The following is a 22,371-nucleotide window of genomic DNA, read 5'->3' on the forward strand; positions in this document are numbered from 1 at the left end:
CTCACAATCTTGATTTTAATTCTAAAGTTTGGTGGTATCATACATGATACATCTTGTTATATTGATAAATTGACATAAAGGTGAGAATGAAAAAAAACTTCTCATACCAAGATTAAAACCCATAGGCCCACGCGTATTCATGAAAGAGAACTATCTTCAGTCCTGGACTATCTTTGATGCATGGTATTAATGAAACCTGAACTAGTCCTGGACTAAGCCATACAAATTTACAGCAGCTAGTTGGCCCATGATGTTTCCTTCTAAACTTGTTCTAGACACGGTAGCATTGATATGTCTGATTGGATAGCAACTCTTCTTCATGGTACAGTGAAACAAATCTTAGTTCCTGTTATATCTGTAAAAAATATATTAGCTAGAATAATTCTACTACTATATATATTTTTATTTCAGTCGTTTCCAAACCTAGCTTTCCGACCTCAAATAGTGGAGTTGACCGTTGAAGATGGTCATAGGTTGAAGGTTATATACGGGTCAAGTGTGGGTTTCCACGCTATTGACCTAGACTCGGCATCTGTCAATGATATATATTCACCTAGTTCTGTAAGTACACATACTATATTATAACAAACCTTGGTGTGTCCTTTCTATTTGATTGGATAATTTTGTACCATATGCTTTCAGAATTAGTTCTATTGCATGGTAACAGTTCCATTTAATGGTTCTATTATAATATTACATGGCAGCTTTTTATAAAAAAAAATGTTTTTAATGTTGTGTGTGTTGCATTCGTGCTCTGTCTATAACTGTAATACTATGCAGTGAAAATCTGAGTGCTGCCTTTTGAAATGGTGTAGCCTCTTGTGGCCATATTAAAGTCAATTAATTGGCCATTTAAAATTCACCTAATAGCTGGAAATGTAATTTTTGTCAAGGTACATTAAATTAAAAATTAAAAATAAAAGTGTATAGCATGGTATAGATCTCTAGTACACCAGTAGTGAATTAAGTCAACTGGTACTATGTATCCGTCAATGATGCCCATGTGTCTACAGGAGAAGACGGCTACAAGAACAGTAAACAATACATTTATTTTATTTTCATTTTTGGATACTGAAAGTCCAATCAACATCTAACATATGTAATCATTTTGTTTATCAATTAATTCAGCATTTCTTGTTTTTTTGCAGTATTCTAGTAAAATCACACCACATTGTATTGTAATAGTACCCAACACTGAGAATAAACAACTGTTGCTGTGCTACGACAGTGAGTACAAAATTGCGTCCAGCTGTTATGTATTTTTTTTACAGTAAAGTTGGAGAAAAAATCTTCTAAAATACTATTGGATTCATTTGAGTGCATGGTATATATAGATATATAACAATTAATTACAAACATTTGCAGATGTAAAAGCATATAAATTAAATATGTTTTAATTTTGTTGGCCTTGTTCATTTGATAAACTGCAGTCAATTATTGATATTTATTATTATTATTGTATTGTAGATGAAGGAGTATTCGTAGACACAAATGGAGAAAAGGTGAAAGATGTTATATTACAGTGGGGAGAGCTTCCCACATCAGTAGGTAAGTTAAATAGTAGTGGCACAGTGGCTTGGTGGTCGACATGCTTGCTTACCAATCCTAGGGTCCTTAGTTCAGATCGTTTGAAAGTTCCACATTTTTTTTTTCAATACTACTTAAGCGTTATATTAGTATTGGTTTAGAAGTATGGCTTTCCCATCCTGTAATTGGGTAACTGTGTACTTGCTGTTATAAATATTTAGTAATTTATATCAGTACTGGGCAGATTATAGGCTGGGGAAATAAGACTATTGAAATACGAGCTGCCGACACGGGTCATTTAATATCATTTAATGTTACCTCATTTGTTTTACAGCTTATATCAGTACTGGGCAGATCATGGGCTGGGGCAATAAGGCCATTTAAGTACGAGCTGCAGACACGGGCCATTTAATGTTACCTCCTTTTATTTACAGCTTATATCAGTACTGGGCAGATCATGGGCTGGGGCAATAAGGCTATTGAGATACGAGCTGCCGACACGGGTCATTTAATATCATTTAATGTTACCTCATTTGTTTTACAGCTTATATCAGTACTGGGCAAATCATGGGCTGGGGCAATAAGGCTATTGAAATACGAGCTGCCGACACGGGTCATCTTGATGGTGTGTTTATGCACAAAAGAAGTCAGCAGCTTCGATTTCTTTGTGAACGAAATGACAAGGTATGTGTAATTTGATGACTTGTTATACCACCAGAACTATAGTCAAGGAGAGTCTTAAGCCTGGACTCCTTGACCACTGGACTTAACATTAACCAGATTTTTTTTTTTTTACATTTAAGAGGAAAATTTTGTGTTTGATCCAAGCAAAGTAATTTTTTAGGCCAAACTTTAGTTTGCTGATATTGTACAATTTTGTTTTGTCTTTGTTCAGGTATTCTTTGCTTCCATCCGGCCTGCAAACTCACAAGTCTATTTCTTAACATTACGAGCTGGAATGGGAAATTGGTGAGGTATCCGTATAATTGACGAAGGGCCTAGCCAGTGTATCAAAGATCAAAGATTGTCTGTATCTAAGTTAATCAACTTAGCTACAGGGTGCTATATAAGGTTTATTTTGAGTTGTTAAGAACAAATTTGTGTTAGCATCTCCTGCATAACAATCTTGAGTAATCGTCAAAATCCTTTGCCTGGCTCAAAATATCTGTTTTCCATGTCTTGTTTTTAGAAATTATTTTAAAAACCAAAACAAAACTATTTTAGACGTCGACGTTGGGGGAGTTGACTATTGACCATATGATGGCATTATTCTTAGGTTATTGTCGTTTGTGTAACTAAAAATAATTAAAAGTTGTTTAATATTTGCTCCTAACAGTATACTGTATGCAATTTGTTGGGTTAAATACAATTTTGTAACTCGGAATCTATTTGTACTGAAGAATGAATGTTATGCTGTTAGGGAGCTTTCAGGTTGGCTACAACTAACCACCTATGACCTATGCATTGATGTGTCGGTCATCGAGCAATAAACTGACGAAGAAAGTCCTAACTGTTCCAACATGCATGCGATGGATTGACATGACCTAAATGGAAATCTCCTTTATATAAACAGCTTTATATAGTGGGTCAAAATGAGGTCAATTATCATAGTTTTGTGTTATATTGAATAAGTGCTCGTCTATTTTTTTTATATCTGCTGGCCAGTGGCGTAACAGCTATGATCGCTCACTGGCTAAACCCATAGGCCCCGGAGCTTATGGGGACCCCTGAGCAGTGCCCGGAGGAAGAAAGACATTAAAATATGTCGAAAAGGGCCAAAAAACGCCTTCAGCGTTGGAGGGCCACTCTGCGTTACGCCATTGCTGCTGGCGTAAAAAAAAACAACATATTTAATAACAATCGTTTACTAATTGTTAATTTCAGTAGAAATGGGTTCATACAAAAATTGATTCATTTTATTCTGTTTTTAATGCCTAAAAATGTACAGTTTTTACCCTGTAACTTTTGTTTTGTAAATAATTTTTTTTATGTTGGTTTCAACATGGCAACATGTGGCATATTTAGACCATAATTCGTAATATTGCTGAAAAATATTTTTGTTGAAACTTGATAATTATGGTTTTTTTATTTTGTGGAATTACACATAAAATATGATATTTACCATAATATCCAAAGCTAATTTTGTATCAATTCATCCCTATTTTAATAGTCTTCCTTGAGGTATGGTAAATAATTGTTATTTTAAAGGTCTGATTTTGATAGCAATTTATATTAACTTTGTTGATTATATTGTATTTAATCATAAGAACTTGTACACTAGCACAAGACGTATTTGTGTTTTGATGGTAACTCATTTGAACAACTCTTGTTGTGAATATTAGGAATTTTATCAATGTTTACAAAATGTGTTTGTGATGGTTGATTGGTTAACACATGTTTTTGCTCTGTGATCGATACATTGGTTGGTTTTTTTCGTGACTTACTGATCGATTGATCAACTTATTTACTGATCGATTTATTTGTTGATAGATCAATTTATTAATTGATCGATTGATTTATTGATAGAATGATTATTTATCGATACTGATAGATCCGATTTATTTATCGATCGATTGAATATTTATCGATACTTATAGATCGATTATTAATTGATCGATTGATTTATTGATCGATTGATTATTTATCGATTGATGTACTGATCGATTTATTTATCGATCGATTGATTATTTATCGATTGATGTGCTAATCGATTGATTTATTGATCGATTTATTATTCATCGATCGACTTATTTGCTATCGATTGATTTAGTGAACGATTGATTGATTTACTTTACGTATTAATATGTTTGATCAATTGCATGATCAAATCAGGAAAAAATCAAAACCGTTTAGATAATTTAATAACATCTTAATAGGTTGTTTTGTAATTATGTTTTATATATAAAAGATACAATTTCCCTGTAGTCGTACCGCTTCCATTTCTGTAACTAAATTCTAAGCTGAACCCCCAGCCATCCCCAAATCTTCTTCTCTATACTTAATATTTGGTTATTAAATGTGATTATATTAACATTCTCGGAGATAAAATAGCGCCTTTGATGAATTTAAACAGTAATTTTTACATTGTTCTATATGCACCGATATTCCTCCAAAATCTGTTTTTTTTTATTCTGTGCCATTTTATAAACCATAGTTTGGATATTATTTTATTGGCCTCTTTCTATAATAATGTTACTTCAATTTTATCTTGGTTTACAATATTTTATGATTTGTTATGGAACGTAAATAATTTTAATTAGTTGGTTGATCAAGTGATCGATATATTGATAAAGTGATGGATGATTGATTGATTATAAGTGTGATCGAATAATTATGGGAATTACCGACTTTGTATTAGACTAATGTTTGTACGATCAAACAATTATTGATTGATATATTGACTAAGAATCGATCGAATACTGTAGTTATTGACCAATTTATTGACTAAAAATCGTTCGAATAGTTGTTGAACACTTTAGTGACTCTCGGAAGCGATCGAATAGTTATTGAACGACTTAATTGACTTTCGGAATCGATCGAATAGTTATTGAACACTTTATTGACTCTCGGAATCGATCGAATAGTTATTGAACGACTATCGACTATCGGAATCGATCAAATAGTGAGAGATTTTCTACACAATTGGGTCGTACCATTTTGAAGATATCCGTGTGTAAAAAAAAACAGGCATGGTTAAAAAAAAGTAAATAGAGGCTGTGTAAATTTTATGGAATCGTAGGAGTACAATGTATATGGTTAGATACCCTGTTTTGCATTGATATAGAAATGCGTTGTAAATAAAACAAAATAAAAACTGTTAGGCTATGTATAACGAATTATTACAGATTCTAACATTTTAATGTTTGCTATTGTAATTAAAAACAATACTTTTATTAACAATAAGATTAACTATTGTAATAAAATTATTATTTTATTATTGACAATATAAATTTATTATTATTATTGTTGTTTCATATTATGTGCCGTATTGATACACTTTATTTATTTTATTATAAATATTGATTGACTTGATATCAGCCTAAACAGTATGTAATGTATTTTTTAAAATGTTAGTATGAACATTTTTAGTATAAAGAGAATCGTGAGTTTACCCAAGTTTGTTTATTTCTTTTTAAAATGAGTTTTAGACATTTTGTACAACGAACGTTTGAGTTGTCTGCAACACATTTTAAAAACCATTTACCCGTTTGTTTTAGTTTGTTATTTTCGTTGTTAATTCCACGAAAGAGAGACAAATGTTGGCGCATGCGTGCTAAAGGTTACACGTGACTATTACGCGCGTCTTAAATTGTTTGTGGTTTCTCACTATTTTGTTTAATTTATTTTTTTATACATTCATGCAACGTTATAACCTTCACAAACCGATTGTCTGCCAACTACGTCTGGTTTTAGAGGCTATTATTGCCCACAACGTGCAATTTAATTTTTTTTTTATGGTAATGCTATTTGTTTTCAGTTTTTGTTAATATTATATATATAGGTTGTATAGTAAAGTTTTAAAATAAACTTGTCTTTCGATTATATAGTATAATTAATGTAATTATGCAAAATAGTCAAGTCATTAATGAGCATTTATGTTATTTTTTATTAGCCACGTTAATCATTTTTTTTTAGTTATGGACACGAAGTATGTAAAATTAAAAATATATACACCACTGATAGTTCAGCCTACGTTTTGTTTTATTACTGTCTATTTGTTTCTAGAACGCGGAGAAAATACAATGTAACAAAGCAAACATTGTATTGACTAATTGTTTTTAGTGGACTGTCTTTCACAACCTTTGCTTTTGTATCTTTTTATTTTTCCCCTCTTAAGGGTCTTTCACACCGGAACCGTGCCGGAGCAGGTGTGAAAGGCCCTTAAGCGTGGTTCCCACTAGCGACGCAACACAAGGACGTAACGCAACGCAAGTGAATTGACCAATCACAAGCGATGGCTTATTCGCTTGTGATTGCTAACCGTCTATAACTTCGCTTGTCATTGGTTAAAACGCTTGCGTTGCGTTTACGTCCTTGCGTTACGTTCTAGTGGGAACCAAGCTTTAGTTACTCACATTATTGTACTTTATTATTTTTATGAGTTTTAAAAGAAAAAATAAATGTTACTTTTTGGCTTAAGCGTGGTTCCCACTAAGACGCAACGCAAACTAGTTGACCAATGACAAACGACAGATCGAATAATCCATTGTTTGTAATTGGTCAAATCACTTATGTTGTGCATACTCCCTTGCGTTGCGTCCTAGTGCGAACCAAGCTTTAACGATGCGCAGACGTCCTTGCGTGGCGTCCTAGTGGGAACTAAACTTTATGAAGGTATAACTGGGATTGTGCAGGTGAAGTGTCATAGCCAACAGTATGTGCACAAATATGTACATTCAATTTAAAAAAAGAACCAATGAAAATACATGTTCAGTAATGCGCATGTCCAATTTGAAACATTTAAATACGTTACGTCAGTCTTTCTTGTAAGAATGTATAGGAACTATACATATTTAAATACGTTACGTTGGTATGTGTTGCTCAATGGTATGTGAGCAGGCGTTGAATTTTCTCCCCGTTAAGAAGTAGGTGTTTCAATGTCTTATCATGGAGGTCGTCTTATATACAATAAGGAAGATTGATATAAAATGTTTTTGATTTATACTATTACGACGGGAATTGTTTGTCTGTCTTATGATTATTATTATGGGAATTTATTTGCTCTTCTTGTTTGCGAGATGTAGAAATTATCAACATTTAAATACGTTACGTCAATGTGTATCTCAATGAAATGTGTACCGGCGTTGAATTTTCGCCGTTAAAGAAGATTTTTTCTTATGACTTTCTTATACACAATGGAGATTGGTATAAAATGCCTTGGAATATATCCGTATGAATTTACTAACGGAATAGTTTGTTTACGCATCATGGGTTGCTTTGTGGAATAGGTGTTCATTATCGAGGAATTTATACAAGGTTAGTGTCAAACAAATTGCTATTTATTTTTTATAGACTTATGGCTAAATATAAGATTTTTTACGTCTATGAGATGAGCGCTCACTGACTTAACTTAGGGGCCCGAAGCTTATGGTCCCAGATTTGTTTAATTTTAGCCACATCTGTAGTCAAAGTTGGATAATGGCAAAATTACGAACACGCATTTGTACACTTGTTTTTGCACACACTGTCTTGTTTAAAGTAACATTAGGCATTGCTTTTGTTTTGATAGCTCAAACAGGTCGGTGCCTTTTTTAGATTTTTGCTTCGATTCTTGAATTCTTCCATCGTGAATGTATGTAGTGTTTCACAGAGTATGTTTAGTAAAATGTCTGAGGTTCAGAATCGTTTGATTGAGACGTTCTGTTACCTAATCACGCATGCGCAAAATAAAAAATGAAAACAAATTGTCTGTATGCGCTATAATTTTCAAGCATGTTTATTATCATCAATGCCTATTAATATATTATACACAATATGGCTATATCAACGAAATTTACTTTTACTAATTCAATACTACAATTTTTAAATAAAATAAAACATCAATACTCTAGCCTATATGCTGTATCTTGGTACCATAGTTTATTAGTCCTTTTCAGCGTCTATATACACTATTTGAAGGTCATCAGACCATCTTTCAATCTTTGTATACTCCACTAACCCACTGATTTATTCAATCTCCAGTAACTGAAATATTTTGTCCTACGTGATTCTTCTCAGTAAATCTGGTATATTATTTTAAAACATGTGACCACATATATGTCACTTCTAGAGCCTAGTAACTTAAACCTTCCTTCAGCTAAAGTTTTTGTCGATTCATTAACCAAAGTTTTTGGTAACTAGATTCCACTTCAAGTATAGGTATATTTTTATTTCGGACGTTGAATCGCCGTCGTTGGATCCACACTACATAATGTATATTAATCAATTATGAATTAATTAGTAATTTAATTTAACTACAGCAAAAGTTAGAATTTAGAACACTCCATTGCTTTGAAAAGCAATTGTATTTACATTTATTTTAGTTCCTGGTATGTTTTCATATAACACAGGGCGATGTCGTAGCAAAAGTTGTACTGGACCTAGAATACAAACAAAAACACAATAATTTATACAAACAATTTTGCAATAACAACATGTCAGAACGTATTATCCTACAGACTGTAGCAAATAAAAACTTACCTCGGAGTCCACCATAGTAGGACATGTTGACCGCAGTGCTTTAAGTGTTTGAAATACATCCACTACCTTTTCATCTTGCATTTCCTGAATCACTGTATAAACTAGGCAGAATAATCCAGATCTACAAACACCGTCTCTGAACAAGGAGAGATACATTCCATAATTTGTTTTTCTAAAAAACACTAGCATCTAAAACAAAATCATCGTATAACAGTAAAACAAGTGATATTGCTCACTTTTTCTAATTTTTGTTGAAATTATATATAGAAATGATTCCACGAAAGACATTGCTTACCATGGCGTTGCAGGCCTATAGTCGGGTCAAAATATGAAAATATAGGGCCTAACCCCCAAAAAAGATTTTTTTTTGATGAATTACAATAAAATATGGTCTCAAAAAACATACATCAAAGTTTACTCAAATCGGACTACAGCAAAGGTTCAAAATTTCACGTTAAAAAAGATGGCCGCCAATTTTTAAAAATGGGTAACCGCTTGTAGTAGCTGTATTTGGTGTCAAATTGTTCAAAATATATGTTTATATTTACACTTTTTACACCAAAAAATTTTGAACATACATATTTACCCTTTTTAAACATTTTGTTGAAACATGACTATAAATTCCATTTTGTGACCTTTGACCCATATATGGCATAAAAAAAATGTTCATATCCACGTCACTAAAAATTACAGAGTCTTGATATTGGTGTTTGTTTCGATATTCAAACTGATAAAAACTCGTGAACTCAGATTGACTTGAATAGTGGATTTATTGTGTCCCAACTGATTATCTCAAGTAGGTTGTTCGAACCTATCAATAAAAATACAATACTATACGTAAATCCTAGAACGTTTAACTCAGTAACAAATGTATAATCTAAGCTATTTATAATTAAAATTAAAGTTCAGCTCATGATCAAAGTGTATACGCAAACTTACACTTTTCGACATCCAAAACTCAACTCAAATTACTCAACAGCTTGAACATTGAAATGTTAAATATCACCTAAAAAAAACACAAGAACGTTTATACATGTTAAATCATTCCGTAAAATTGTAAGCTCAAAACTAATAAAAGTAGATCAAATCAAAGTAATAAAATCTCTCCTTATCTTTCTACACTCAAAAACTTCTAACCACAAAATACCATTAATCAGGGATCAACATTCACGAGCCGAACCCCAACCTCAGCACAATAGAAACTCAAAATGATATCAATCCGCGTTATGTACTTGTACAGAACATTACTAACATTTTACTCTTACATTAATACACGGATAGAATATAGTTCCAATAATATAATGTTCTTAAACATCTACAACTAACATGCATTACTAATACATATGCCGTATCATTCAATCCACAACTTAGTTCAACCATAAGCTATAATGTTGATTAAGTAATTAAACATACAGTCAACTCTCTTTCAAACTTTAAGTTCACTAACTATCTATACTGTTACCGTATTTATAGACTATGATTTCGGCATTTAAATCGTTCTAATATAACTAATACTTTTATAATCACGTTTAATACAATAAAATAGATTAACTCACCGATCGTTTCTTAAAATACTCTTAAACAACGGCGTTAATTTACTCAATTATTTCTCTTAATGTTTTCACGTTTTCTCAGAAAAGTATGCAGTCTTCTCACGTGTATTACTGTAAAACCACAACTTTGTAGAGGGCGTTAATTCCTTTCTCTAACGAAACAGTGTTAAAATGTTCAAAACATACATATTTATATTTACTGTTCTTATACACTTTGTTGAAAAAAAATCGAAAACAAAGATACTAATTGATATTCTTCTTTATTCTGGTTATACCTACCTGCAATGAACAGTGATTGGTGATAATGTGACATCTGATCTCTGCATTATTGTCATAATGAATTTAACAAATGCATCAACTTCGGGAACAGGTTCGTGTTTTGGCCATTGGTGAACCTCGTACAGAATGATTCGTCGTTCTGATTTAGCCTTAAAGAAAATATAACTAGTATTATTTAATTATTTGTACCGGTATATAGTGGACCGCCATCACCTAATGAGTCAATACTATATAAATCGAAAATTTCATTGCATGTTGGATGACATCTTCTGACTAAACACAAAGAAAAAACAACCTTTTCTATAATGATTTTTTTCTTGGTCAAAATTTCGTACTGATGCGTTGACTTGACAGTGACGGTAAATTCACCAAATGTCCTTCTTTGGTTGATCTCATTTGGGAAGTACACTGTACTCGTCAGATCTTCCATCTCATTTAGTTGTACAATGACGTCAGATTTATAGTCAAATATCAAACGCCAGAAATCGACACTAGTGTCATCAGCCAATGGGGTCCGCGTAACGATATAAGCACAATTCTCCTTGCAATGCTAAGAAATAAAATGAGTAAAAAGCATAACAGTTATTATGCAATCTATGCATATTGTAAGAGAAAATATTTTGTATCATTTGAAGCGTAATAAAAAATATCTTGGTCATATGTATTTACCTCAATAAACGAAGCGTTAACATCATCATCACTGTTAACTTCTGTACTGAAGCAATCCTTTGTTACTAAAACATGAAAATACTTATTAGTAACCACGATCAGAGATCTTACATCACCTCTATATATAATCCACAGCATTGTCATTTTTCAGCAATTTGCCTTTATATATATATATATATGTACCTGCTCCCTAGCAGTTAGTTGTCATCCCCGACACTGTACTAAAAACATACCGTACAGTCAGGCATTACGTCTCAGACGTATCTGTTCTTCATATTTAGATCTTCAGAATCATACCGAAGAACTAACCGGACATCTCCGGAATAGAAATTACAAGAAGGAATACATTGAAACTGCTATAAAGAAAGCAAAATATATTCCTCGATGTCAAACACTGACGTACAAACCACGTCAGCAAAATTCGACCAGAGTGCCATTGATCACAACCTATCACCCTAGGTTGCCTCCAATACGGGCTATTATTGAGAAACATATGCCCATTCTACAGTCCACATAACGTCTCAGGACTGTTTTTCCGGAACCACCCATTATTGCATTTCGTAGACCTCCCAACCTTCGTGATATATTAGTCAGATCCAGTGGTGGCGCCAGCGGGGGGGCTACGGGGGCTCTAGCCCCCTCGTCGGGGAGCCTAGCCCCCCCCCCCGTCGGGGAACACGGGTACTTTTTGTCGGGGAATATAATATACAGTAAAAAACGTTCGCGTTCACTTCATATAGCTTGTTCAGCGCCTAGAAAACCACGACGTTCCATTGACCGTGAGAGTACGTCAGAGGGCTATTATGCACTTTTATGCATTCATTTATTGCCAGCGATCTAACTTACTACTAAACATTTAGCGCACTTGTCTGGCGGTATCCCTTTGTACGAATCGTTCAACGTTGAGTCAAGACGCGTGATATCAAGTTCCATCCAGGGACCAAAATGTGTAATGTAGTTATTTTCCAGGCGAAGTTTACCGAGGGTTACCGAAGGGAACACGGGTACTTTTTGTCGGGGAATATAATATACAGTAAAAAGCGTTCGCGTTTACTTCGTAGCTAGCTTCAGCGCCTAGAAAACCGCGACGTTTCATTGACCGTGAGAGTACGTCAGAGTCATATTATGCACTTTATATGCATTCATTATTGCCAGCGATCTAACTTACTACTAAACAATAGCTAGGTTCGCACTTGTCTGGCGGTATCCCTTTGTACGAATCGTTCAACGTTGGGTCGAGACGCGTGATATCATGTTCCATCCAGGGACCAAAATGTCTACTGTAGTTATTTTCCATGCGAAGTTTACTGACGGTTACATCGTGTACTGCGTCGACGTACGCTACACTACAGCAAAAACGAATTATGTTAATTTTTCGTATGTTCACCAATTTTTTAATTTACAGGTAACCTTCTGTACCGTGGGGCACCTAAAATAAATTTTTCATCCATTACTAAACAAAAAAACATGCCATTTTCGCTTAGCCAACATCTTATTATAGCTAAGTTATTACATTTTCAATGTCCTGTAATGTCATGAATTTCTCACCACTCGGAAGTCCAGATGGTACGCACGCATACACTTGGGAGGAATAAACTTATTTCCCCGACTGAAAAAGGTCTACGCTTGCGTTTTTTAAGCCTCTAGGCCTGATGTTTCCGAAGTATAAAATGCAATTTTTTGAAGACCTGTAGCTCTAGTTTTAAACAGTTTCTTAGCTCAGCCCCAACAATAAAGCTGGTCATATTTCGAAGTACAAGAAGTGCATTTTCCGGGACCTAACATCTCTATTTTTCAAACATTTCTTAGCTCAGTCACAACCTTGATAGGGACTTATATATTTTGTTTCATGTTTTGAAGTATAATAAGTCCAATTTCCGGGACCTCCAACTCTATTTTTCAAAATTTTCTTTGAACTTTTATTTTTTAAATTGAAAAATATGGATTGAAACAGTCATCGCGCATCGTTTTTTTGCACGCAGTATTTTATTTATGTATTATAAAAAAATGGAAAAAATGGCTACCCTAAATCTGATTAAAATGACCTCAAATGACGCTAGAACGCGTTGCTTCCGGGGGCTTCGCCCCCTGGACCCCCACCGGGGGCCCTTGGCGGCCCTCTGGCCCCCAGCCTAGTGATGCTCGCATAGCCCCCTCGTCGGGGAATGTAGCCCCCGCGTCGGGAAGATCCTGGCGCCACCCCTGGTCAGATCCAAATTTAAGAGTGAAATTAACTCTCATGACAGCCAACATTTGGGCAGTCACCTATGCGGCAAAACTTGTTCATTGATGATTCTACTGAAAAATGTAAAGAGTAACCAAACTGGCCGCATTTTTCGGATAAGACAATCAATTAATTGTCTAACCAAAAACGTAACAAAAAACACTCTCCGTATGAGAAAGACATAACACAGATAAGCTATCAAAACATTAAAGCTTGATCAACCTGTAGCCGAACATTTTAATTTAGGTAGTCACTCGATTGCAAATTTCAGAGTTATTGCAATAGACCACGATGTCAAATGGAGCAACAAAACTCGCAAAGACAAAGAAAACCACTGGGAATTACAACTTAAAGCCACAAAACCGTTTGGACTTAACATTAGAAAAATACTCCCAGATCGGTCAAATTATTCCATTGACTACCAACATTTTAGTTGTATTTCTTTTATTCCGTCCACCCAGGCAACACTTGCCAGTTCTTATACTATGACGTTATCCAAATTCCTTCACTTGCTCTGATGAAGGGTTAGTGTTGCCCGAAAGCTCTTCTAACTTTTCTGGTTGTTTTAAATTATCGTTTTGATTTAGCTTTCGCTTTTTTTTGTATCTCCATTGAGATCCAGCCACTGATACCCACAGAATTTTTTCAGTAATTTGACTTTGGATTTATATATATATATATATATATATATTATTTTAAGCATTTAATAGCCTACTTTCCAAAAACATAGATTTATTTAACTTACAAAACAAAACATCTTGAGATTTGTTTCCATCTTGTCGTGTGTGTCCATGTGACGTAAGACAATCCATAGGAGGTGGAAACAAGCTGTTTAAAGTCTAGTTAAAAACAATGCCCAATAATTAAGTTATTTTATTTTTGTATTTTGTTTTTATTTAGATGAATTTAAATACGATTTAAAGTAAATTATTATTACCCTTAGTTGGTATTCAAAAATTGAAGAAGTTTTCAATTTGTGGTTTTGTATTATTTTTTGTATGTCACCCACGGGAATCACAGTCTGCCCACAGAACAACTCTTCAAGTAGAACTGCATAGATAAATGCATACTGCTCCTATAATACAAAAGAAAGATTACCATTTCCGTCTTTTAATTAAATTCATATAGATATATCGGAAAACAAAACTAGAATGTACAATATTCAATATTGTGACAAAAAGCACGAAAAGAAAAAAAAAGTTACAAAATACCAGAAAACATAATACAAAATAAACATATATTGTAAAAAAAACATTGAAGCAGAAAGAAACAACGTTGAATGTCATTAATTTCTTTAATTAATAGCAAAACTTAAAATAAAAAGTTGCAAATAGCATAAGGTAATGTAATGTAAAGAAATATAAAACCTTTGTTTCAACCGTTTGGATACATTTCTGTCTCATGCTTCGTACAAAATTGAACACATCTACTTTCGATTCTTTTTCTGACATATCCAACATGGCTGCTATAGCTATCATGGTTCCACTTCTACCGCCCCCCGAACTATTTGACATAAATTAATACGTACGTTATTGTATCTGTCATTCAGTTATAGATTTCCTTAAGTGTATAGAATTAATACCTTTATGCCATGGTAAATAGAACGTCTGGTGTTCTTTACATGCCAAGAGGTTTAGCCTTCCCCAACTGACATTTGGCACCTTTTTACAAAATATTTGAAGATCTAAAAAAACTTGTAAATGCGATTTTATCCACACACCTGTGTACGATGACTGGTCCACTTTCTGTATCAAAATTCAGTTGAGTTTTCCTAAACTGTTTGATGAAATCAAGCAGGTGCGGGACTGTGCTGGAAACACTTTTGTCTGACCATTCAGTAAAATGATACTGATACACATTATGGATTACATCATCTTCTCCAACCTTTGAGAGAAGCAACGTTTTAATAGGTGCTTCCCGGAACGCGAAAATCGCTCCCGGTGACGTCACACTTTGGCTCAATAATTCCATAAATAATTGATTGCTACGTGAAAGAATCCTCTCGTTAAGAAACCTAAGACAACTATATGTCTCGTTCTGCTTTCATTGGAAAGTTAAATCATATTTACTTAGTATTTTAATGAGTTCATATTGTCTAAAAACTTTCTAATCTGTATTTTATGCTAAAGATAGGTGTATTAGTTGTTTTAGTATTCGGATGTGTCAAGCTAATATATTCGTACTAACCTCTATGTAAAATTATTCTTACCTGTTGAATTTTGAAGTTTCGGAGGACATAGTATTTGTGATCAGTTTCTTTAACGTTCGTTAAAAGAAGATTTCCCAACTCTTTAGAATGGCCTAAGTATGGCCAATACTTTTTGCACTGTTGCTATAATACAAACAGATAATTTAAAAAGTGTTATAATGCACTTAATCAAATTAAAAAGCTAAAATGAATAACTACAACACTGGGGTCAACTAGGTACTAGGTGCATCTCCAACTAGCAATCGAGTTCAATAAGATCAGTTGTATTGATCATCTGTAATGTTAGATAGTCCTGTATTGGCAATCGTGTTGTTCTTTAGCAAAATTCACACTGATGTTGATAGGAAAGGTTTAGGTATATTTGTTGGAATATTGTTGTTATAGTGTAATTGTGTTTAGGAATAGTGTTGGGGTTCTGGTAACAAAATATAACCTGCCTGTTTTCCTTCAATAAGATTTGTAATCATGATGACAATTCTAGACTTCTCATTCCAGATCAGTCTCATCATATCGTTGAACGAATCAAATGTAGGCCCTACATACCGTGATATAAAATGAATAAGTCCATGTTATCATTCTGAACTGAACAGAAAACAATTTTATTATTTTCTATTAGGTCTACTTGAACACCAATTCACTTCCATACAACATTTTGAAGAAAAAAAATGGATCATAAAATCATCAGCTCGCATAACTAATACAAATAATGTATGTTATTGACATTAATTATAAATTAATTCAGACCCGTAGAGTCTTAAGTATTTGTTATTGCGTTTTAAAAAATATTATAGTCGGATATATTTTTTTAATGACGTGGTATGTATGTGTCGCTTGTTGAAATATGACAAGATAAACATAGTGTTTACCTTCGCATGCAATAAATTCGCGTGGTGTACGCCATCCCTACAAGAAAAACAAAACATTTTTATTGTATACAAAATGCTTCTTTAAAACATTGTGTGAAGTATTAATTTGAATGATAAATTACACCGAATTTTACATTCTGCACATTCTACACATGGAACCAATCGAGCGTGGTCCCATATCATAGAAATACATCCGATACATTATATTTTGTGCATGATAGCTGCCAGTCTTACATTACCACTAAATTAAATAATTACAATGCAATAAATAGAACATTGGGTTAACATCAGCACTTCATTTTACAAATTTTGAACCCTGTCACCACAATATGCCACTGTAAGAAATAAAGTTAAGTAATCGATTTATTGAGCAATAAATTATATCTTCTCAACTACGCCTTTATAAAGCAACTTACATCTACATACGAGGCATTTATTTTTTCCGATCCAGGAACAATATCAACCTTGTTGTCATCAAACTCCTGTTGGGATTCCTAAAATAATATGAATGAAAATATTACTGAGGATACGATGAATCATGAAATTATACTTCTCTAGTTGTGTACTGTTCTCTGTACTGTACAGATTCGATTCAAAACAAAAATTATTATATCTCGTCACATAAAGATCAATTCAATCAAAATGAAAGAGGCACTTTAAGCAAGAGATTTGGCTTGGATCCAAAAATTAATTTTTTTATATCGTTCGTTAGTGACTAGTAACAATAACCAAAATATACTGTAGAAAGTTATAACAATTTAGCGTACCTTAAATTCTTTCTCAAAACCATTTTCAATGCTTAATTGGCGCTTCATCACATAGTCATGTAACTTTGATAGCTCAATTGATTTGTAATACAGAGATCCAGATTCCCGTTGCGATACAAGCTCAGTATCTGTATAGATGGGATTGTCAACAGGACCATTTTGAAAATGAATAACTGCATATTCATTCCGTTCATATTTTGTAGACAAGTTTTGATAATCTGTATCTATGTTTAATGTGCTTAAATCCGATTGATTAGTTGAAGAAAGTGTTTCTTTTGTCGAGATAGTTCGTCTAATATAGAAAAAAAGTATACTGACTTTTATTAATTACGTTTTAAAATATGTAGGCCTAATTTCAATTGTAGTGAATACAGAGAGATAGCCTACCGTTTAAGAATCATCAAGATAATAACAACAACGATAAATGAAACAAGCAGTGAAATCCATGCTAAACCTGAAAAATATAACATTGCAAAAACCTTGATTAAAACACGTACATTGTAACTTTACGGTGTGTACAGCGCAATAGGAACGATTCCTTTACAAAGGACAATCTTGTAATGATATAAGAAGATGAAATTCTTTTTTAAACAATACTACTTTTCACTCTTTGTATCATTTTCTAATATCAGAGTCATGCGCTACATAGAATTTGGGAAAATGTGATTTTAGCTTTAGTCCTACCGAATCGAAATTTCTTTTCGTCTGACAGGTTACAATTTGTTCCAAATATAAATGTCTTTGTGTCAGGTGTCCCATGACCGTTTAAGTATGACGCAAGTACTGTGAATGTATATTCTATACATGACTCTATTCCTTCGTCAAATAAAACTTCAGTTTTTGTAGTGTTTCCTTGCTGAAATAATCCATCACCTGACAGTTCATAATGGTAGGTCACATGATAGTCAAGGATGTCACATGTAGAAGTATTCCATTTTATAAGCAATGATCCATTTCCAAATGTAGTGCTTTTTATTGATGGCACTAAAGATGAATTAAATTAAATAAGTATTGAAAATTAAATAGCAAACTTTTTTTCTAGTTAAATTTAAACCAGTGTGGTCATGCAAGTTTTTGCTTTTAGTTTTGTATTTGTTTTCTTTCCTGAAGACAGGCAGTCGGATTAGGCCTAATATTCCTAAAGATTAAAAAATTGTGAGCTTAAATTGAACAAAATTAAAATCCCCCGCTGGTGGCACTGTTACAAAAAAATAATCAGCTTTTTAAGCTTTACAGATAGGCTTACACTAACCTATCCCCAGCGTTATAATAACAATTAGAATCATATTAGCTTACTGAATGCGCTGTGTGTATCGTTCAGTTCCCAATTATTAGAAATCTCCTAAATTTGAATAACTAACATTACCCGATGGCGCTGTTTGCACCGTTATATTTTCTCCCCAATTACCAGCAATCTCCATGTTATTAATAACTCGAGCGTATGCGACATAATCTGTACAGCTTGACAATCCGGATAGTTCAACTTCTAATTGAGTGCTACTTGATATGTTGACTACATCTTGTATATTTCCATCTATGTCCGAGTATTGCACTTGATATCGAAGAATATAGTTACATTGGATTCGATCGTATTCACTAGAAACTGGCTGAAGATAATATAAAGGCTTATTTAATTAGGCGTAGTTTGTTATTTAATATTAATATTTTTTTAAATAAAATGAGATGGGATAGCAATTTACAGATAAATGCATAAACAGACTATAGGCTTACCTTTAAACTTAAGACGACGTGGTATTCTTCATTAGCTTTCAATTCTATCCCAGGTTCTTCTAAAGGTTCTATATATGTCAAACAGTTGATAAATAAGCACACAATCAAATCTTCCCTAGAAATTAATTAGTTTTAAGGAGGACAAAGGAACGTTTATTTTGAGCTAACATTTCTAGCTGATTCTCTACTGAATACCATTAAGTCTAAAAACAAAAATGTGGAAATCGAAATGTCTCCAAACCGCTTACTTGTGCCCTGAAAATGCTATTTCATTAATCACCAGCTTTCTATAATAGAATTAGGCATACGTATGGTCATTTAAGATCCTATTTTAATTATAATACACATACAATCCATTGTTGATACCTATAATGGTTATAACATTCATTATGTTTTAATTGCACTATAGGGACAACTGACCTGAACAGATTGTGTTTGTTGTTCCAAGTGTACTTCTTGGTCCATCTACCTCGATACCATCAACCATCCTCGAAAATTGAGAGTAGAATTGATATTGCATATTTGGAGTGAGATTATCAATAACAATAAATAAATGGTTATCCGGTTTAATTATCGATATAAATGAATCCATCTGAGATGATTTAGGCCTATATGACAACTTTCGATTTGTAATTGTTCCTGTTCCATAGTTTTCACCAAGAACCCAAGTGACGTCAAACGTTAGAGTGGTTGCTGCCTGGTTTACAATATTTGGCGGTTCAGAACGATACGGTAATACTAATTTTTGTAACAAATAACAAAATAGAGTTATGATTACTAGTTGGTACGAAATTGAAATTTTAAATTCGAATAACGGAAGGCGTCATTTTTAAAATTGAGCGCAAAATTGTCATTGAACCCATTTAATTACCACGTGATTGGCCTAAAATAGATGGTGCAGTTTATAAGTCTCTGTATGCGGGAATGTCACTGGTAATATTGAATGTATGTTCTGTTTAAACTGTACATTTATAAATAAGGTTATTGAAATGTGGAATCTTATCTTGATTAGGTTTTCATCAGCATGATGGGGTTTGACCTTTCTATATCCAGTTGATATTAATTATCATTTTTTTTTTGTATTCGGTTAGTAGAAAACAGTATTAAAAATAAAGATTCCTCCAATTATAAATATTGCTTTGGACATGCAGGCAATGATAGGTTCTTAAGACTTTTTTTGCGTTTTCACTACCAATCCACAGTTTAAAAACATTTTCAGGTCTTCACTTTGTGTCAGGTCTTTTCCTGTTTAAAGCAATATTACTCGCTATACTCATTTGTTTATTTGTTAGTATGTTTCAAGAAGATAATTTTTGTGTGTGTTTTTTTCTTTTTGGGGTATTCACACACATGTAATCTTTCTTTTCATTTTGTATATGACATAACATGAAGAATTAAGTTATTAACATTAAAATAGTAAAATAAAAATTGAAATTACATATAGATAGATATATAGGATTTTTAGTAGTTAGTGGGACAGTGAACATTTTTTTAACCAAAGACATTATTTTTAAGTATAGAGCATGTTGTTTCCCTACTAAATAAATGAACGTGCAGGCCGACCTGTGCTGCATGTTGGTCCGTACCAAGCCTCATGGCATCCATTAGAACACCTTCCATCTCGTGTACAATCTGCCGAATCTTTGCAATGACATGGAAAATTACACAAACCACCAAAAAATCCAGACGAACAGAGTATAGGTTCTATAAAAAAAATTGTTTGCACAAAAATACAATTTTGCATTGTTTTTATATGCTATATAAATTCATTTGATTGGACGGGCAATAGATTTGCCCCAAGTGTGTATTTTGTTGTCTTTTTTATGTCATTCCACATTTCCTTGTTTTAATTTACACGTATGAAACGCCATATGTGCAAAATTATTTATCTTTTTAATAATATTAAGACAAAACTCCATCTGGAGCCCAGACTAGTCGTGAAATAATACGTACTGTTAAACGATCGCGTACCACAAGTAATGGTACTTAAAAAAAAATCATGCACGAAAAAAAAGTATGTTTAAACAGTTTGTTTACGGGAACACATCGATTAAAGGTACAACTATTCATATTATAAACAAAACGTAAAATCCATTCATACCTAAACACATATTACCAGTGTAACCTGACGAGCATGTTGACCCGGAAGTACATCCTGTATGTGGACTACAATCGACAATGTCACAATGACATGTTTGACGACAATCCGCTCCGTAGAATCCAGCCTCGCAATCTTAACAAAAACAGGTTATCATGTTATACATCGAATACCCGGCCTATTTTTTTTTTCATTTTTGAGTGAAAAATTATGCTCCATATATCTAAAATTGTTTAATGTTATTGGTTCTAAGAATTAGCTCACCAGTTTCTTGTCTTGTCGTTAAGGTATGATTGTTAATCTATCTTAATTGCCTAACATCGTATATACATACAGTACACCAATAATCTATTATTTTACAACCTTTTTTCAATACATTATTTTATTCTATTCTCCTACTATCTATTAGTTCACGAAGCAAAAAAAAAACGTGTATTGACATTTCACTCATACTTTCACTTTTACAATAATATAGAGAAACAGTGATGAGTATTAATAATAATTAAAATATGGTGAACTAGCATCTATATATAAATTATGGTTAATTCTGACATAGGCGAGCACAATGGAAACATAGGACAAATCTCTGCCTTGGATACCTACCTGATCAATCTCAGATGTACCGCGAAATGTAAATTTGATAACATTAGTTTTCACTATTACGATATTGTTCCATATTTCTATCTTAGGAAGATATTATAAAGAGTTTAAACAAAAATTTATGATTTAATCGGTACATTTCAACTCAATTTCAATTGTACGCGGTCAAAGTAATTTACGGGTTCACAATGAGTTTACGAGTTCACATTGCAACTACCTGGGTGAAGATACAGTAGTTAAAATATAAAAATTATACTGCAAATTAATAAAGTTCAAATTTAATATACGCTATAAAGCATGAGAATATATTGTGGGGAATAGCATTATAAAATGACATAGGGAGATATGATGATAAGACATTTTTTTTTAAATCGAGTGAAATCTCGATAGCTGAGTTTTATTGAATAAGCTGGCAGGAATAACTGTAGGCTATCTGTGTTCCATTAGGACCGGGATGTCTGCCCATGTTGCAAGCCGTCTAAAACGTCTTCCTTCTTGGCCCACTCTGTCGCGAAAGTTAGTTTCAAAAGATGTTTAAATTAAATAATGTATTAATTATTAGGATGGTATTTATTTGAATAAACGCCTCCCCAATAAAACATCACTTTGAACAATAATCGCCCCCTTCCCCAAACCCAACTATCTAACGCCCATCCACGTTATACACAC

At 33.2% G+C, this 22,371-nt stretch overlaps 2 protein-coding genes across 8 annotated transcripts in view; one reads left to right on the plus strand and one right to left on the minus strand.

Annotated features, from left to right (window-relative positions):
* Positions 1–6,209, plus strand: part of LOC140050046 (serine/threonine-protein kinase mig-15-like) — a 39,096-nt gene extending 32,887 nt beyond the window's left edge. For 3 of the 4 annotated variants that reach the window (XM_072095058.1, XM_072095059.1, XM_072095060.1), the window contains 5 exons: positions 412–561; positions 1,149–1,227; positions 1,468–1,548; positions 2,072–2,211; positions 2,423–6,209. In XM_072095058.1, coding sequence (XP_071951159.1) covers positions 412–561; positions 1,149–1,227; positions 1,468–1,548; positions 2,072–2,211; positions 2,423–2,500 — 528 coding nt within the window. In that variant the 3' untranslated portion in view covers positions 2,501–6,209. Of the gene's footprint in view, positions 1–411; positions 562–1,148; positions 1,228–1,467; positions 1,549–1,861; positions 1,933–2,071; positions 2,212–2,422 lie in introns of those variants that run through there. The other variant, XM_072095061.1, reaches the window with a different exon arrangement.
* Positions 220–21,241, minus strand: LOC140050047 (receptor-type tyrosine-protein phosphatase S-like). Of its 4 annotated transcripts, XR_011845352.1 has the most exons (23): positions 21,106–21,241; positions 20,568–20,708; positions 19,425–19,742; positions 19,005–19,072; positions 18,640–18,880; positions 17,958–18,257; positions 17,661–17,727; positions 17,274–17,565; positions 16,923–17,000; positions 16,507–16,543; positions 16,078–16,175; positions 15,641–15,763; positions 15,152–15,315; positions 14,799–14,934; positions 14,369–14,506; positions 14,177–14,270; positions 11,208–11,272; positions 10,834–11,088; positions 10,539–10,687; positions 10,263–10,411; positions 9,646–9,712; positions 9,293–9,517; positions 8,705–8,842 (listed from the first exon to the last, which is right to left on the minus strand). XR_011845352.1 is itself a non-coding variant. In XM_072095063.1 (21 exons), the coding sequence occupies exons 1-21, from the start codon at positions 21,113–21,115 to the stop codon at positions 8,541–8,543; spliced, it is 2,970 nt and encodes a 989-aa protein (XP_071951164.1). In that variant the 5' UTR covers positions 21,116–21,241; the 3' UTR covers positions 7,941–8,540. The 4 variants fall into 4 exon arrangements, 3 of the variants coding, with proteins under 3 accessions (XP_071951165.1, XP_071951164.1, XP_071951163.1); XM_072095063.1 differs by lacking the exons at positions 9,293–9,517; positions 9,646–9,712; positions 10,263–10,411 and adding an exon at positions 7,941–8,606 and having other exon boundaries at positions 8,707–8,842; positions 15,641–15,757; XM_072095062.1 differs by lacking the exons at positions 9,293–9,517; positions 9,646–9,712; positions 10,263–10,411 and adding an exon at positions 7,941–8,606 and having other exon boundaries at positions 8,707–8,842.
* Between the last annotated feature and the right edge of the window lie 1,130 nt (positions 21,242–22,371).

This window comes from Antedon mediterranea, chromosome 5 (assembly GCF_964355755.1).
Source record: "Antedon mediterranea chromosome 5, ecAntMedi1.1, whole genome shotgun sequence".
In the NCBI taxonomy this organism is placed as follows: domain Eukaryota; kingdom Metazoa; phylum Echinodermata; class Crinoidea; order Comatulida; family Antedonidae; genus Antedon; species Antedon mediterranea.

What these genes read in the sequence shown, in the direction of transcription:
- LOC140050047 (XM_072095062.1), bottom strand. An exon ending in GGTGCAAACAGCGCCATCGG is followed by an intron (nt 18,258 to 18,639) that starts GTAATGTTAGTT and finishes ATTCATCTTTAG; the next exon opens with TGCCATCAATAAAAAGCACT. An exon ending in CTACTATGGTGGACTCCGAG is followed by an intron (nt 8,607 to 8,706) that starts GTAAGTTTTTAT and finishes TTTGTATTCTAG; the next exon opens with GTCCAGTACAACTTTTGCTA.